The sequence below is a fragment of the Dipteris shenzhenensis genome, chromosome 30 (genome assembly GCF_047967505.1).
Source record: "Dipteris shenzhenensis isolate YYH24624 ecotype China chromosome 30, Dip_SZ_1.0, whole genome shotgun sequence".
Lineage (NCBI taxonomy): Eukaryota > Viridiplantae > Streptophyta > Polypodiopsida > Gleicheniales > Dipteridaceae > Dipteris > Dipteris shenzhenensis.
The window spans coordinates 43,848,889-43,863,950 of record NC_141625.1 but is presented as its reverse complement, the minus strand read 5'-3'; the positions used below and the strand labels follow the sequence as shown (position 1 = coordinate 43,863,950).

Genomic DNA, 15,062 nt, shown 5'->3' with positions numbered 1-15,062 from the left:
ATTAAGAGTTTCCCCTCAAAGACCTACCTATGGCCAATGCAATCTGTGAGCTACAATATGCATAATACTGGAAGCGAGTCGGGGTCTTCTAGAACATGGCTATCAGTAGGGACTATGGCTTGCAAGTTGTCATCATCATATGCCATCGGTAGACCTTTCTCTTCATCTTGACTTGGTGCTAAAGAAGAATTCACCTCATCTTCACCATTTTTTCTTGACGTTGAAGAGACTCTACTTGCTGCAACATAATTGCAAACCTTGAGTAACCTCTTCTATTCTATTCTATATGGAGACTAATCCCATACCAATCACGTGGCAAGGATAGGGAGGCTTGGGGAAGCATTCTAGAGGTTCGGGGAGGAGGAGGGAGGTTTGGGGAGAGAGGAGAGCTCTAGAGGATGGAGGAGAAGGATGGAGAGCAGAGAAGCAATTGATTATGGCATGTAAGGGTAGCGCAGGAGCAGAGGGCTGAGCGCATAGTTGACACATGGCAAGCGCTAGCGGATAGACTGGAGATGTGCAATCGGTGAAATAGAGTCGGGCATGCCACGTGGCGAACTGCACAGTAGCAAGCAATCTCTGGGGCTGATTGTTGGAATGGGCCAGTGCTACATGGTGGCCGATAAGTCTACAGGGCAAGCTAGACGACTGGCGCCATCAATGTACCCATTGCCCGTGAAATGTGTGCCATTTAACGTGCCGATATTGCCCGCCTACCATCGCACCACATGTTGTTCGCTATTGATGCCCAAGGTGTTCTACTCTAGCCGCCTTTGTGCCATGTGGAGCACGCGCCACGTGTTGCAATGCAAGATGGCCACCTTAGAGGCTAGCAGCTCGTGCCAGACTGCAACACTATTATATAATAATTATACATTATTATTAAAATATTATAGACTAGGTTAGCAGGCGAGAGGCTACACGTCAGATTGCGCGCAGTAGAGTGCCAATAGGTCAGACTATATGCCGAGCAAAGAGAGAGAGAGAGAGAGAGAGAGAGAGAGAGAGAGAGAGTAAGTATAATTATATATATATATATATACACACACACAAATATATAAAGATAAATAAAACTAAAAATAAAAATATATAATATATAATATATAAAAATAAAACAAAAATTTGAATATATATATCAACATAAATAATTAAATACATAATGTGTATATACACACACACACACACACAAGTATATATAGAAATAAATATATATAAATATGAATATAAATGAATGATATATTGATAATATAAATATAAATATAAATATATATATATATACATACATACATAAATATATTATACATAAATAAATATATAATCTATTATATATAATAAATAGTATATAATTTAAAAATATTATAATATATTATATAATGTATATTATATAATATTCATTATGTTATCTTTATTTTATATATGTGTGTGTGTGTGTGTGTGTGTGTGTGTGTGTAAATAGAGCAGACCCTATGGTGCTGGAGATACATGGATTGCTTGGTGTTGAAGGATCAGAATGTTGAATTGCATGGAAGGAAGATGACAAGGTTGGCCAAAGCCATAGCTTAAGTTCTCTCTCTCTCTCTCTCTCTCTCTCTCTCTCTCTCTCTCTCTCTCTCTCTCTCTCTCTCTCTCTCTCTCTCTCTCTCTATCTCTCTCTCCACACACACTGACATACACACACACAGGGGGGTATAATCAGGGCTAGTACATGCATAAGGGAGGCAATTGGCGTAAGAATGGAGGGTGGTAATAATTAAATACGAGTGGAGAGAGAGAGAGAGAGAGAGAGAGAGAGAGAGAGAGAGAGAGAGAGTTTATACATATACATGTACATGTACACACACACACACACACACACACACACACACACACACATGCAAGAGATTATTGTTGTCCCAATTATGTTGATTGACCGTCCTCTACATCCTACTCTTTTATATCTCCTTATTCTTGCCTTGTTGGATAGTCAAGCAACTGCCCACATCTCTCACCACATCAATTGCAACTACCCACTACAACCTACCCAAGTGCCAGCATAATGGTTACTCACATTGCCATTTTTTATAATAGATCAACCTAGAAGATTTTGGGTGCACAAGCAATCCAAGTCTTGATCTCACCTATAGAGGTGAGTTTCTTCTATTTCAATGCTTTCTCTATGAATGTGTATAGGTCTACTTTGAAATGTCGATACCCATGCCAATAAGACGACCAAACAATGGGAGAAAAAGAGAGCATTGGGGGAGGGAACAGACCTTTCAACGATGCCCTTGATAATTGATTATAATAGTTTGAGGTGTCAAGGAGAGGGTGAGGAGAGGAATATATATTTAAACAACTATGTGTATGTGTCTAGAAGTTTGGTTTTATGAAAGAGAACTAAAAATTATTGAATATGTGTGTGTGTGTGCGTGCTCCTCTCTCTCTCTCTCAAAGAGAGAGAGAGAGAGAGAGAGAGAGAGGGCCCGAGATTCACCGAAGAAGTGTTGAAGAGCCGGGCTGCTAACGTGGGAAAAATTGTGGCTAGGTTATATAGCACAATCTTAATAAACTACACACATGAGCAAGGATCAACACCTGGATCTCAAACATCGCATGTAGTTTTGGATCTATATTGCAAGTGAGTGTGCTCTAGATAGAGATAAGGGTTTTCATCCTTCTCTCTATAAAATCAAACAAGCCTTTTCATCATCAGATTGTGAACAGAAAGAAAGAAAGAAAGATGTATTACCATCTTTGAGAGGCCTCGCGGGCCCACGAGACAAAGTACAATCACAAAGATAACCCATATACAAGCCACTGTGGGCTAAAGCAGAGGGTTCATGAAGGCCCTTTGTTGAGTAAGAAGCTAAACTCAAAATACAAGAATTAAAACTAGTACTCAAACGAGCCCCTGAACCTCTACAAATTGCCTAACATTCAGTTAGATGCCTTACCACAACATCCAAGCATACAAATCCAAAGCCAACACATCCTCCTCTTGCTTGTCACAACCAACATGGAAAAGGATTGGGACATAGTGGGAGAGCAAAAGGAAATGCCACTTGGGCATTATATCAATTCCATCACTATGTCATAGATCCATGCTTCTCGTACATCTAGTGGTGAGAACACATGTTCATGCATGAATTGAAGCTAAGTGGTGAAGGTATTGTGCATTACCTGGACTAATCGTTTGCTCTCAGTCATGGAGCCACATATTCCATGCAAAGAGCATAGAAGTAGGGAAGAACCAACTACAACTTCCTTTTCCTTTTCTATTGCCTCTCCCTTCCATCATCCCTTCACACTCTCGTGTTTCTTCCCCTTCTTCCCCTACCCTTGCCCCTTCCTCTAACGTCTATGACATCATCATAATCACTCTCATTGTTTGCTCCTCCTCTACCATAGCCACCACCTCGCAAGCTCTCCCTCCCCCTCCTTACTCTTAAGTCTCTGTCATTGTGTCCATCAATGTCTATGTCTCTCTATGTAAACTCGTGTTATAGTGTGTGTATCTCTCAAGCGTCCCCTCTAGCCAAAGTTTCCCTGCCCTGGAGGTGTAGGAATTGACTCGCAAATGCACCCATACAACAAACTGCAAATCCATTACACCATTCAAAAAAAGTGAAGGGAAATTTTATAAACTACCACAGATGGTTACACATTGGGCAGGGAAATCCCTTGAATCTTTCTTCTACGCAAATTTTACATAAGCTAATGTGTCTATATCGTGCATTCCTTCTCCATTCACATGGAATCGGGGAACGATGAACTTTACTCATGAATTATGTTTGTAGATCAACATCTCTTTTCGTAGGACATGGGGGTGGTTAAGTTGATGATTGTTACTCTCCATGAAGAAAGGCATGATCCTCATTTCCATACTTGTAGATGCTCCATTATCTATAGCGACCATATTGTCCCCAATTCTTTTGATTGACACGTCTCTGATTGGATGCTTCTTTGGCAATTTGGAGACCTCTCAAGACTGGCACCACTTGATTCAAGAGACCATTCGCATCTAAGATTGAGGCCTCAGATACTACAGAAGGCAAATGGAGAGGTTGAGATTGAGGATTGAACCTCTCACTCTGATATTCTATAGGAGAAGCCATTCATGTAGGTAGTGTCTCTTCCATTCATTCGTGTCAAAGTTATCAACACATAAGACTGATGGCCATCTTAAAAATGACCTTGGAGAGGTCCCTGAGAGTGTCGGCCCATAGCCTGCTCATGAACATGACGTTGTTGTGGGGTGCAGTATACTCACCCATGGCAACGCAATGAGAGTTTATGGAAAACTTGCAAGGCCAAGAAATAAAGACTTAGGTTCTTCAGTAGGGGTTATGACACATGTAATATCAATTGAAAGATAGAGGAGGCTTATAAAGATTGTCAATCCCATCTCCATTGGCTCTTTATGCTATACTTGGCAAAAGTTACCATATTTCCAATCTCCCTTGCTTGTTGCCTATCATGAATCTATTATTGTGTTCTCTATGACATCCACCACCTACGTAAAACCCTTGCAAATATTGCTTGGGACGTTGCATGTACCCATGCATGGAGAAAGTAAGGGCATGATTCCGAACAATAATTACATGATACTATTGTAATGCATGTCAAAACAAACAAAAAGTTTAGACAATTATGTTCATACATTTTATAAGAAATGTCACAAAATTAACGCCTAGAATCACACATTACAACTCAAACTTAATGGAACTCAAGTTTTTAAAACCACATCATCCACAACCTAGTTTTTTTCATGTAATAGGCATGAAAAGATTGGTGCATGTGTGGTCCAATTCTTCAATATTTAATAGAGCAATTACCTTTTTCTTTCCTCATCTCCCTGTTTGGGCCTCGCGCTCTCTGAGTTCCTTGGCTTCTTGAGCTTCGCACTATCTGAGCTCCTTGGCTTCTTGAGCCTCACGTGTTGGAAAGGTCACCTCCCCATCTGTAAGCACCCATATGAGGAGAGCGTGGGGGAGGGAGACCTAGGGAAGGATGTACCCAAGATAAAAGAAGAAAAATACGAGTGAAATAACATGCCAATTGAACTGAATGCAAACAACGTCTTTTATTCCTACAAAACGAACCATCATTAATCATATGTCATTCTAACTAAAAGGAAATTGTATTGCAAAATAGGCGGGAGCCAGATCGTTCTATGAAGCTTTTGAAAGGGCCCTTCAAGTATGTCGAGCCCTAAAAGCTGTCAAACTAGCTTTAGAGCAGAAAAGCTAATGAGTCATGCTGATGGCTTTTGGAATGTTCTGCTTTCGTCTCGTAGGCCAAGTGTGACGGGAGCCTGTCGAAAATGACTAGAAAATCATATGGTATAATGTCTCCGGTGTTGACCACGACCTCTATAATGGACACTGATTCTACCGTTCTTGCTACAATTTTAGCCTTTTTTGAAGAATCAAAATGAAGGACGAGGGAGTCCTCTGCAAATTCGGGTTGCATAGTGCATCTCAATGAGCCGTATGGGATCTCCAAATGATCATTCCTGTTCGCAAGGCAAGGTGGTTCCAATCGGTGCCAAATCACCGCATTTAGCAAGCGACAAGGATTGAACTGTTGATTGTTAGAATTGCAAAATCTGAGAAAAAGCAACGTCCTCAACAGAAGCAAATACTGCGTTTGGATCTTTAGCATAGTGAAATTTCAAAAGGCACAAAATGCGAGACCTCAAGGGCGGATCAAAATCAAACAGCCAACAACTCAAAGGAAACAAATACAAGAGCATCAAAATTGGCTGGTTGCGAGAAAGGACAACAAGTTAACAGGGAAGTAGAGAAGCACTGCGAAAATCAAATGTCTCTAGATGGGGCTCATGCAATTGAGAGGCAATCTGAGAGCTTACGGATCGATAAGGGGAGTGGTTGTGAAAGCACTAGCGATGCCGCCACCAACGATCACTACACGCTTGTGGTGATCTTGCGTTCTTGACGATGATGCTGCCGGTCATGCCGCTTAAAGTTTGTTCTTAGCAAGTCCGGTTTAGAGGGGCTCCCCGCGCATGCTAGTGGGGTTGAGATAACTCCAATAACAGCACCGTTGAGATGAAAGCCTCACTGAAGCCCTTACTCAATGCTCTCTCAAAATCTCCCTTTCAGGGCTTGCTAGCTTAGCATTGCAGTGCCCAAAGATTCTGATTGGCCTGGAGACTTTGTTCTCACTCTGATTCGCTCAAATAGCCTGCAAAAACGTTGGCAAACCTCCCCAGCAGTCAGCACCTCCTCCATTCATATAGCGGTAGCCACGCGGTCTTAGAGGGCCAAGTTCCTCTTGCTATATAACTAGTAGCCAGGGGCAGTGCTATCAAAGATGAATTTTGGCTCCAAAGGGTTCTTCTGTTAGCTTGGTCTGGATTTGTAAAGCTTTCTAGCAGCTGCAGCAGCGATGGCCCAGGATCTCGATGTGGAGACTCTCCTTGAAGCGCAGAGCAGCAGCGATGGCGAAGAGGAAGAGAATCTCGACCCCGACGCTTTGGATCGTCGCTTAGAGGAAATCCTCAATTTTGCAGACGACGCCGAATCTCCAGAGGGAGCAGATGCGGTGGTTGCTGATCCTGCGAGAATGGAGAGCTCTAGGAATGGCGATGGCAGCAAAGCGCACGATGCCAGAACGACTGCGCAGAAGGAGAATACGAGCGCCGAGTTTCCGTCCGTCGATTCTCACGCCGTGTCTACGGAAGTCTCACGAAGATCATCGCTTTCACCTCTCAATGAAGCTTCCGATCATTTCAAGTCAAGCACCGCAGTTCACAGCGAAACCCCCCTGAGACTGAATTCGGGTTTGTCCAAATCGAGGATGTGGGAATTCAGTGGCAAACTGACCCCTTCGTCGCTTCTGCCTCGCTCGCACACCCCGTCCCCCTCGCTCAATAAAGCGGGAGCGGTTAGACCGGGCGATGCTTTAGCAGCAGCTGCTGCAGCCTCTAGGCAGGCCGCCACCCCTCATAGCGCTCAAGCGAAACCGAAACGCGAATTCAGTTCGTTGGACGTGACGCCGAGAATATTGCCTTTCGCCAATGAATCAAATGACGATTCTGGATCTTCTATGGGCGGCTTCTCCGTTGCTCAAACAAAGAACGAAACTGGCTCACAGGATACTCTGGTCGATCCGGACCTTCAGCACAGTCAATCTACTACGTTACATAGGGAGTCTGAACTGGAGGAGTATGGAAGTGTAATCCCTCTAGAAAGCTTACTCCAACACAAGAGCGAGGATACTCCAGTTACCGGGCGCCCTACCCTTCAAAGTACTGGTTCTTTCCAATCACGGAAATCTGATCCATGTGAAACTGGGGACGATGATTCGTTAGATGAACAGGAGACTTCAAATACAAATGCCAACGGAGTCGAACTGGACGTCCAGGCTCTATCGGCGGATGATACACATGCAAATTCCAGTGATGATGACACTATTCCAGAAGCTATTGCGTCGTTTCTCTCGGAAGAGGCATCGGAATCGGCCAACCAAAACCTGGGACAGAGGGATCTTCCACGCTCACAACAGAATCTTTCGTTGGATGGGGGACTCGCGAAGTTAAAAACTTCTCCTTCAAATTTCATCTCAAAAACAGGTGCTCCCAAGCTTCGGCAGAGTGCTTTACGGAAGGCAGAAGATTCAGAGAAGAAAGCAGCATATTCCAGACTACATATGGAAGAAGGAGCTGCAGCTCAGCCAATGCAGCTGGAGGGTATACAGAGAGGGCCCCCAGCAATTGGATATCTTCAAATTGAAACAGTGGGTTCAGTTTCTCAGGCTTTAGCATCTGCAACAACGATGCGCGACCATGGAACTGGGCAAGCTGTGGCTGTACATAGCAATCATATTGCTGTCGGTTTATCAAAAGGCAATGTCCTGCTTGCACCCATGAAGAACAATGCAGCAAAACTAGGAGATTCCGTTGACACCAAGGTCAGGCTTTTTATTTGTTTACTTCATAACCCTTTTAGTGCCAACTGCAATTGTCTTTCTTTTGAGGTGGGAGAATTTATACACTTAATGATGATGTGTCTTCGTTACATGCCTGACAATCATGGGCAATCTAGCGGCTCAAATTCTAACGGTCAGATGGTGGCCTTGCAAAAGAAGCTGGCTAGGAGGCCAGGGAAGCTCGCCTCCAGGCAGCACAAGAAAAGGAAGAACGCCTCCGGGTAGTGCAAAAGGAAGCATGAGATCAGGCACTTCTAGTCTCGCTGACCAAACTTTAGGCATTGGAGAATATGGAAAGGGGCCAGAGTGTCCTTCGCAGGGAAACCGAATTTCCAAAGTTCGATGGTAAATTTGACCCATTGGTGTTGATTTCGTGGCTCAATTAGTTCGAAAGTTCCTTCTTAGTGGTCCCAGTAGAGGACAGTGAGAAGTGTATGGCCTCCATGCATTTATCAGGTGAAGTCGTCACATGGTTGCACAGGTGGTGGCGGAACATTATGATGCAATGATGGAGACAGCCCATCACAGGGTGATGGAATTCTTGAAAGACATGAGTTGTACCACGGTTGTCTGGAGATGCAATTCTTCGAGCTTTCCTAGGGACCTCGAAGTGGTCAACCATTAGCCAACCAATGGCCATCCAGGAGAATTGGGACAAAACCATGAAATTTCTTCATGGGTTGCAGGCAGACATTCTGGACAGGACATGAGCTCCATGACGCCGTCGATGATGAGCTCCCGGACAAAGTGGTAGTGGACTTCGATGTGCTTCATTCATGCTAGAACACTGCGTTCTTTGCAATGGCAATGCAACTCTGATTGTCGCCCATAACCACTGTTGCCTCCTCCTGAGTCACATCCATGTCCTTGAGGATCCACCCGAGCCACAACATCTCACATGCTACAGTGCAAGCAGCTTGGTACTCCGCCTTTGTAGAAGAAAGGGCAACTGAGGGTTGTTTTTTGCTAAGCCATGAGATGACTTGTGAAGCAAGCATGAAACAATACCCTTTAGTCGAACGCCTGGTGTGACCATCACCTGCCCAATCTGAATCATAGAAACCTCCCAACTCCAATCCTGTGGTGTAAGTAATAAGCACCCTTTAGATACCTCAGCACTCATAAACCTGCCTTCCAGTGCGTCTCCCTGAAGCACAAATATGTGACCTCCCCTCCGCTTCTAAATAGTTGCCCTTAATTGAAAAGCTTCTTGGTACAACTGTAGAATTAAGGAGTACTTGGAGAAAAAGTCTTCGTCCTCCCACTTAGCATCATGTGCCGAATAGTTCTTAAACTTCACAAGGTAGATTGCCTTTTGGGTCCTTTCTTCTGGAGATGAGGAGAGAGGGCATAGCTAGAGAGCACACCACAAATGACTAACTATACTTGACTAACTATACACTAGATTTAGTTGAAAATGTAGAGTATATACAAACCCATTTAGGGTTAGGGTTAGGGAGAGGAGAAGAGCGGAGATGAGGAGAGAGGGCACAGCTGGAGAGCACACCAACTATACACTAGATTTAGTTGAAAATGTAGAATATATACAAACCCATTTAAGGTTAGGGTTAGGGCATCTAACCCTTTCCTTTAGAGCACTCTATATGTGTGAGTGCTATACACATGTAATCACATGATGTTGAGCGTAGTCTCTCAACACCTTCCCTTAAGATCAACATCATGAAGTAGGCCTTCCCTCAAGATGATGATTCTGGGGAATCGAAGAAGGACTGAGCATTAATTCCATCACACCCCTTTAATGAGAATGTCTTTCGTCTGCATCAAACCAAGAGCTTGTCGGTGTTTCTCGAAAAGCTCTTTACCGAGGGGTTTGGTAAAGATGTTTGCAACATTCTCTTTGCTATCACAATGCTGCAGTGTGATGTCACCAAGTAACACTCTTTCTCTGATGAAGTGCTCTTTGACATCAATGTGCTTGGTCTTGGAGTGATATACTGGATTCTTGGCCAATGCTTGAGCCGATTGATTATAACAGTATATTATTGTTGGCCGATTGATTATCCCTGTGTGGATCTCTTGGTCTCATGATCTCCGGCATAGTCTTTGTCACAGTATCCATGCAACCTTGGATGACTTCCTCTGTATTCTATCCCAAACTATCTTGTACCTCTGATGTATCTCAAGACTCTTTTGGCTGCATTCCAGTGAGACTATTTTGGATTTGCCATAAACTGTGCAAGTAAACTTACTGCATAACAAATATCTGGCCGTGTGATAGATATATAAGAGATCCAATGAGCTCCCTGTAGTACCTGTCATTGACTTAGGCCTTTGTGAGTCTTTTGTAAGTTTCTCTTGCAATCTGCCATATGAAACTTCTTCAGAAGTCTGTCAACATTTTTGAGCTGACTCATAAAGGTGCTTTCTGAATCTCTCCAAAACTCAATTCCAAGACAATAGTGCATAAGTCCAAGATCTTTCATGTAAACTCTGCCGATAAGTCTTGTTTCAATTTCTTGATGAATTTATCCTTGCTTCCTATCACAATCAGATAATTTACGTACAAAAGTGCAATAGTGATGTCTTCCCCTTGAACTTTGTAGAAGAGAGTATGATCTGCATTGGATTTTTGTATCCCAGATCAGCAAAATACTTGTCGATTCTGGTGTACTAACTTTTGAGTGCTTGCTTTAAGCCGTAGAGACTTTTCTTGAGATGGAAAACCTTATTCTCCTGTCCTGGTTCAACATAACTTGCTGGTTGTTGCAGGTAGACTTTCTCATCTAGGTAACCATTGAGAAATGCATTCTTGACATCGAGCTGGTACACATTCCATCTGCTGAGTGTCGCTAGTGATATCAAGAACCGTATGGAATCCATCTTTGCTACTGGAGTATAAGTCTCATCATAATCCTGACCATATTGTTGTGCAAATCCTTTTGCAACTAGTCTGGCTTTGTATCTTTCAATGCTTCCATTTGGATTGTAATTTACTTTGTATACCCATTTGTTTGCTATGGCCTTCTTTCCTGATGGAAGGTTGCATAATTTCTAAGTATTATTTTTATACAAAGCATCCATTTCTTCCTTCATAGTAGTTTGCCATTCTGGCTTGTCAATTGCGTCTTCGAAGTACACTGGCTCTTCCGTAGCCATGATGGTAGTCACAAGAGCATAGTTGGTGGTTTCAACCTGAATTGCTTTGCCTTTCTGAGCATATGTCAATTTGGCTGGAGATCTGCTTTCCCTAGTAGACCGTGTGAGTTGCTGTGGCTCTTCTCGGGGTGCTTCGAGATTGTCGTCCGAGATGGCCGCCTATTAGTTGGCCCCCGCCGCCGAGCCCGACCAGGTACTCTAGACATGGTAGCAGACTCCCCTCCCAAATAGGGAGACATGGTCTATGAGATTCAGACTTAGCACACAGTACCCTTGGCATGCACCATATGGAACTGTAATGGTACCCTATGGTCTGACCCTGGGAACTTCTCAGAGTCATACAGTGGACGCGACATCGTTTTCTATACAGAGACACATGAGAGCCCCGAGCGCCCTCTCCCCTCGGTCAGTGGCTATACCTGGGAGTTAGTACTCCGTGAGGAGACCAGATATATTGGGGGGGTTCGAGGGTCAGGCGGAGTTGCAGTACTTCTTCGTTCAGCGCTCACGAGCTTGACATCTGTAGTTAGACGGGATGTCCATGCCCGTTACCTATGGCTCCGATTCCGACGCCCCTCCACACGCGACCTCTTTATTGCAGTCTGCTACTTTCCTCCCGAGACGTCACATTTCGCACGGATGCTTCGTGAGGATACGGGGGTATCCCCCTATCTAGATCTCTACTAAGACATTGTGGAGTTCTCCAGACGCGGAGAGGTCCTCCTAGTTAGGGATTTCAACGCAAGGACAGGTGCACATCAGACATCACTCCTGGACTTCCACTCAGATCCGGTCCTATTACCTGAGATAGACACAAAGGACTCGGGCTTCCCCCGCTCGTCGGCTGACAGTCGCGCTTCCGTTACTGGGTATGGGCAGGCTCTTTTGGACCTTGGACGTATATATGATTTGATCATCTACAATGGACTAGACCGATGGCCTGCCTCCTCTGGTTTCACATGTTTCCCACATGGCGCAGGAGCCAGTGTCGTCGACTACATTCTGGGATCTCCTGCTTTAGCCCCACAGATCACTGACTTTCGCACTGCACCCTTACCCCCAGGAGCCGATCACACTTACCTGTTCTTTCATATCCTTGCGCCTCGAGCCCCTTCCAGCCACACCCCGCACTATACTACCTATCATGATATACACTTCGATCATAACCTCTCACCTGATTACTCAGCCCACCTAGCCTCCCTCCTGAGACACATAGACACCATACCCTCTCTAGATCACCGAGCCACCCTTATCACCCACTCCCTTCACAATGCAGCCCGTCACATCTTTCCTTCCACTACTCGGTCCACCCGCCCTCCACCCGCTGGCTCCACCTCTTGCAAGAGCTGGTATGATGACGAGTGCAAAGCATTGCACCGCACACTCCGACTCACGACCCAGCGAAACGCTAGGGCCAACCCACGTCTCACCAGGGATTATCGTCGACTAGTCCGTCGCAAGAAGCTAGCCTTCCTGCGCCAGAATGAGGATACGCTACTGAACATTCTGTTTAGTAGCAACTCCAAGGATTTCTGGAGGAAATTCCTAGAACGCCGATCCCCCTCCCCCCTCACGGACACTTCCCTCTGGCACACCTACGCACGCACACTCTATGATATCCCTGATCAGCCTCCTCCCGACCTCTCAGCCACTCCCCGCCCCACTTCTTGTATCCTCTTCACAACCCAGGGAGTCACCCACGCAGTGCATAAGCTTCATAACGGTCGAGCTAAGGATCATGAGGGCCTATGCAGAGAGTTTGTTGCCTATGGCATCAAAACTCTAGCCCCCATCCTGGCAACGCTGTTCAATGAAGCTGTCTGCCACGGGTTCCCCAGAGCCTGGACGCTGAACACTATCACACCCATCCACAAAGCAGGAGATCCCATGGATCCAGGGAATTACAGGACCATCATGGTTGGACATGTTATGTCCAAGATCTATGCATCAGTGTTAGATGGCGAGGTCAGTGCTCGCGCAGAGGTACAGGGGCTCAGGGCATCCGGACAGGCCGGCTTTAGGGCGGATCACTCGACTTACGATCACATTTTTGCACTTAGAGGGATCATTGAGGAGGCCAGACACAGGAGACAGAGAGTATATTGTTGCTTTGTGGATTTCTGCAAGGCATTCGACACTGTTCCCTGCGCCCGACTCATCAGACGTCTGCAGGAGTTAGGCTACGACTCGGTGATTATTTGGGCAGTAGTAGCTCTCTATGAGCGCCAGAGATCACGAGCACTATCGGAGTCAAACAAGGATGTCCCTTGTCACCGACTCTATTTGGCCTCTACATCGACGAGCTCGAGATCACCATCAGGACACTCGGAGGTGCAGGCTGCTCTCTTGCGGAGGCTGTCATCCAGATTCTCCTATACGGAGACGATGTAGTACTACTATCCTCTTCTGCTACTGGTCTTCAGTGACACCTGGATGGACTTCAGGTCTTCTGTGATACACATGACTTGAAGGTCAACCTTGGAAAAACCAAGGTGATGATCTTCAACACTTCCAGACCCGCTATGCACCGAGAGCAGTTCCTCTTCGCCAACGACCCTGTTGAGATAGTTGACTCTTACACATACTTGGGCGTTGTCTTCTCAGGCCCGATCTTCACGATGCGCCCGGCCATGCAGGCTAGGATCAGCCGGGGATACGTCGCTCTTGCTAGGCTGGAGCGACAGTGCTACCACTCCTACTTCTAGGACCCGCGGACCAAGTCTCTTCTTTTTTATTCTTTGGTCCGCCCAGCAGGCATGTACGGTAGCCCTTGGTGGGGAGTCGACCTTTCAGACACAGAGTTGGCTCGAGTCGGGCGCCTACAGATACTGATGTTTGCTCGGATGATCCGCAGCAAACCATCGGTACCACACCAGATCATTCTAGCAGAGTTCGGCGCCTCACCCCTACAGGTTGATGCGGCTTTTTAGGCTATCATCTATCTTCACAGAGTCACGGATTTCAGCTCCTCCGCCGACGGTTGCCTCCGCCTACCTTGGCTAGCCCTATCCTCCTCTATGGCCTTATCCGTTGATGGGGACCAGCGATGCTGGTATAGTCATCTTTCCAGTTGGTTCACCCGACTGGGCCTCGACTTAGACCGGTTGCCTCCTTTTCAGTACAGCCTCGACGCTCCACCATCTCCCCTCTCCCCCACTGACCAGGAGGTCAACCGGCTCATTCGAGCGGATCTGCTCCAGCTCCACACCTGGCGGACATGGTTTCTTCACTCCGAGCTTCCTGTGAAGCTCGACTTCTACCGCCGACACTGCCTCCAGATCTCACAGGAGGGCTTCATCACACCTCCGGGTTACACACAGCTTCATCTAGCACATGCGCTCCGGATCTCCCTCGGTCAGTTTAGGGTCTCGTCACACCGATTACGGATCGAGAGCGGACGCGCAGAGGGTATCCCACGAGAGGACTGCCTTTGCCCACTCTGCGACTTGCAGGAGATCGAGTCGGAGGAGCACTTTGCTTTCAAATGTCCTATCTATTATACCATTCGAGGCCGTTACCACTGCCTCTTCCGCGACGGATTCGGCTCCCTCCCACACATGCTGCAGTTCTCGGATCAACGATGCCTAGTCGCTTTCTTACATGAGATGACTCGCCACCGAGATACCTCTCTCCGAGCACGGCGACACGAGCAGCACACACAGCGTGAGGACACCCAGCGGCCTATCACTGACTTCTTCCAGTCACAGGATACCTCTTCTCAGTCTAGCCGACGACGCGGACGTGAGTGAGAGCCAGAGCCAATGCTACAGTGGTTGCCTCTACTGCTGGTCCCTCTGCAGGGAGTACTCCTCCTGATGCCTTATCTTCTAGCACTCCTGCTACTGCTCCCCCAACTCAGGAACAGTCAAGATGGGATGCAAGAGATGCAAATGCACATTCATGTATTGCTTTATCACGCGAGAGAATCATTATTCCACACAAGCCATGGGTAATCTAGACCACTATTCTTTTGATCAGCTAGTTACTTTTCTTTTGCAGGAAGAGCTAAGTCT

At 46.0% G+C, this 15,062-nt stretch overlaps 1 protein-coding gene and 1 pseudogene across 2 annotated transcripts in view; both read left to right on the top strand.

Moving 5' to 3' along the window:
* The first annotated feature begins 6,241 nt into the window (after positions 1-6,241).
* The window catches only part of SETH5 (transducin family protein / WD-40 repeat family protein), a 66,107-nt gene continuing 57,286 nt past the window's right edge, over positions 6,242-15,062 (top strand). For both annotated transcript variants that reach the window (XM_087401279.1, XM_087401277.1), the window contains exon 1: positions 6,242-7,914. In XM_087401279.1, coding sequence (XP_087257405.1) covers positions 6,391-7,914 — 1,524 coding nt within the window. In that variant the 5' untranslated portion in view covers positions 6,242-6,390. The remainder of the gene's footprint in view (positions 7,915-15,062) is intronic.
* LOC147882175 (uncharacterized) lies at positions 11,287-13,979 on the top strand (annotated as a pseudogene).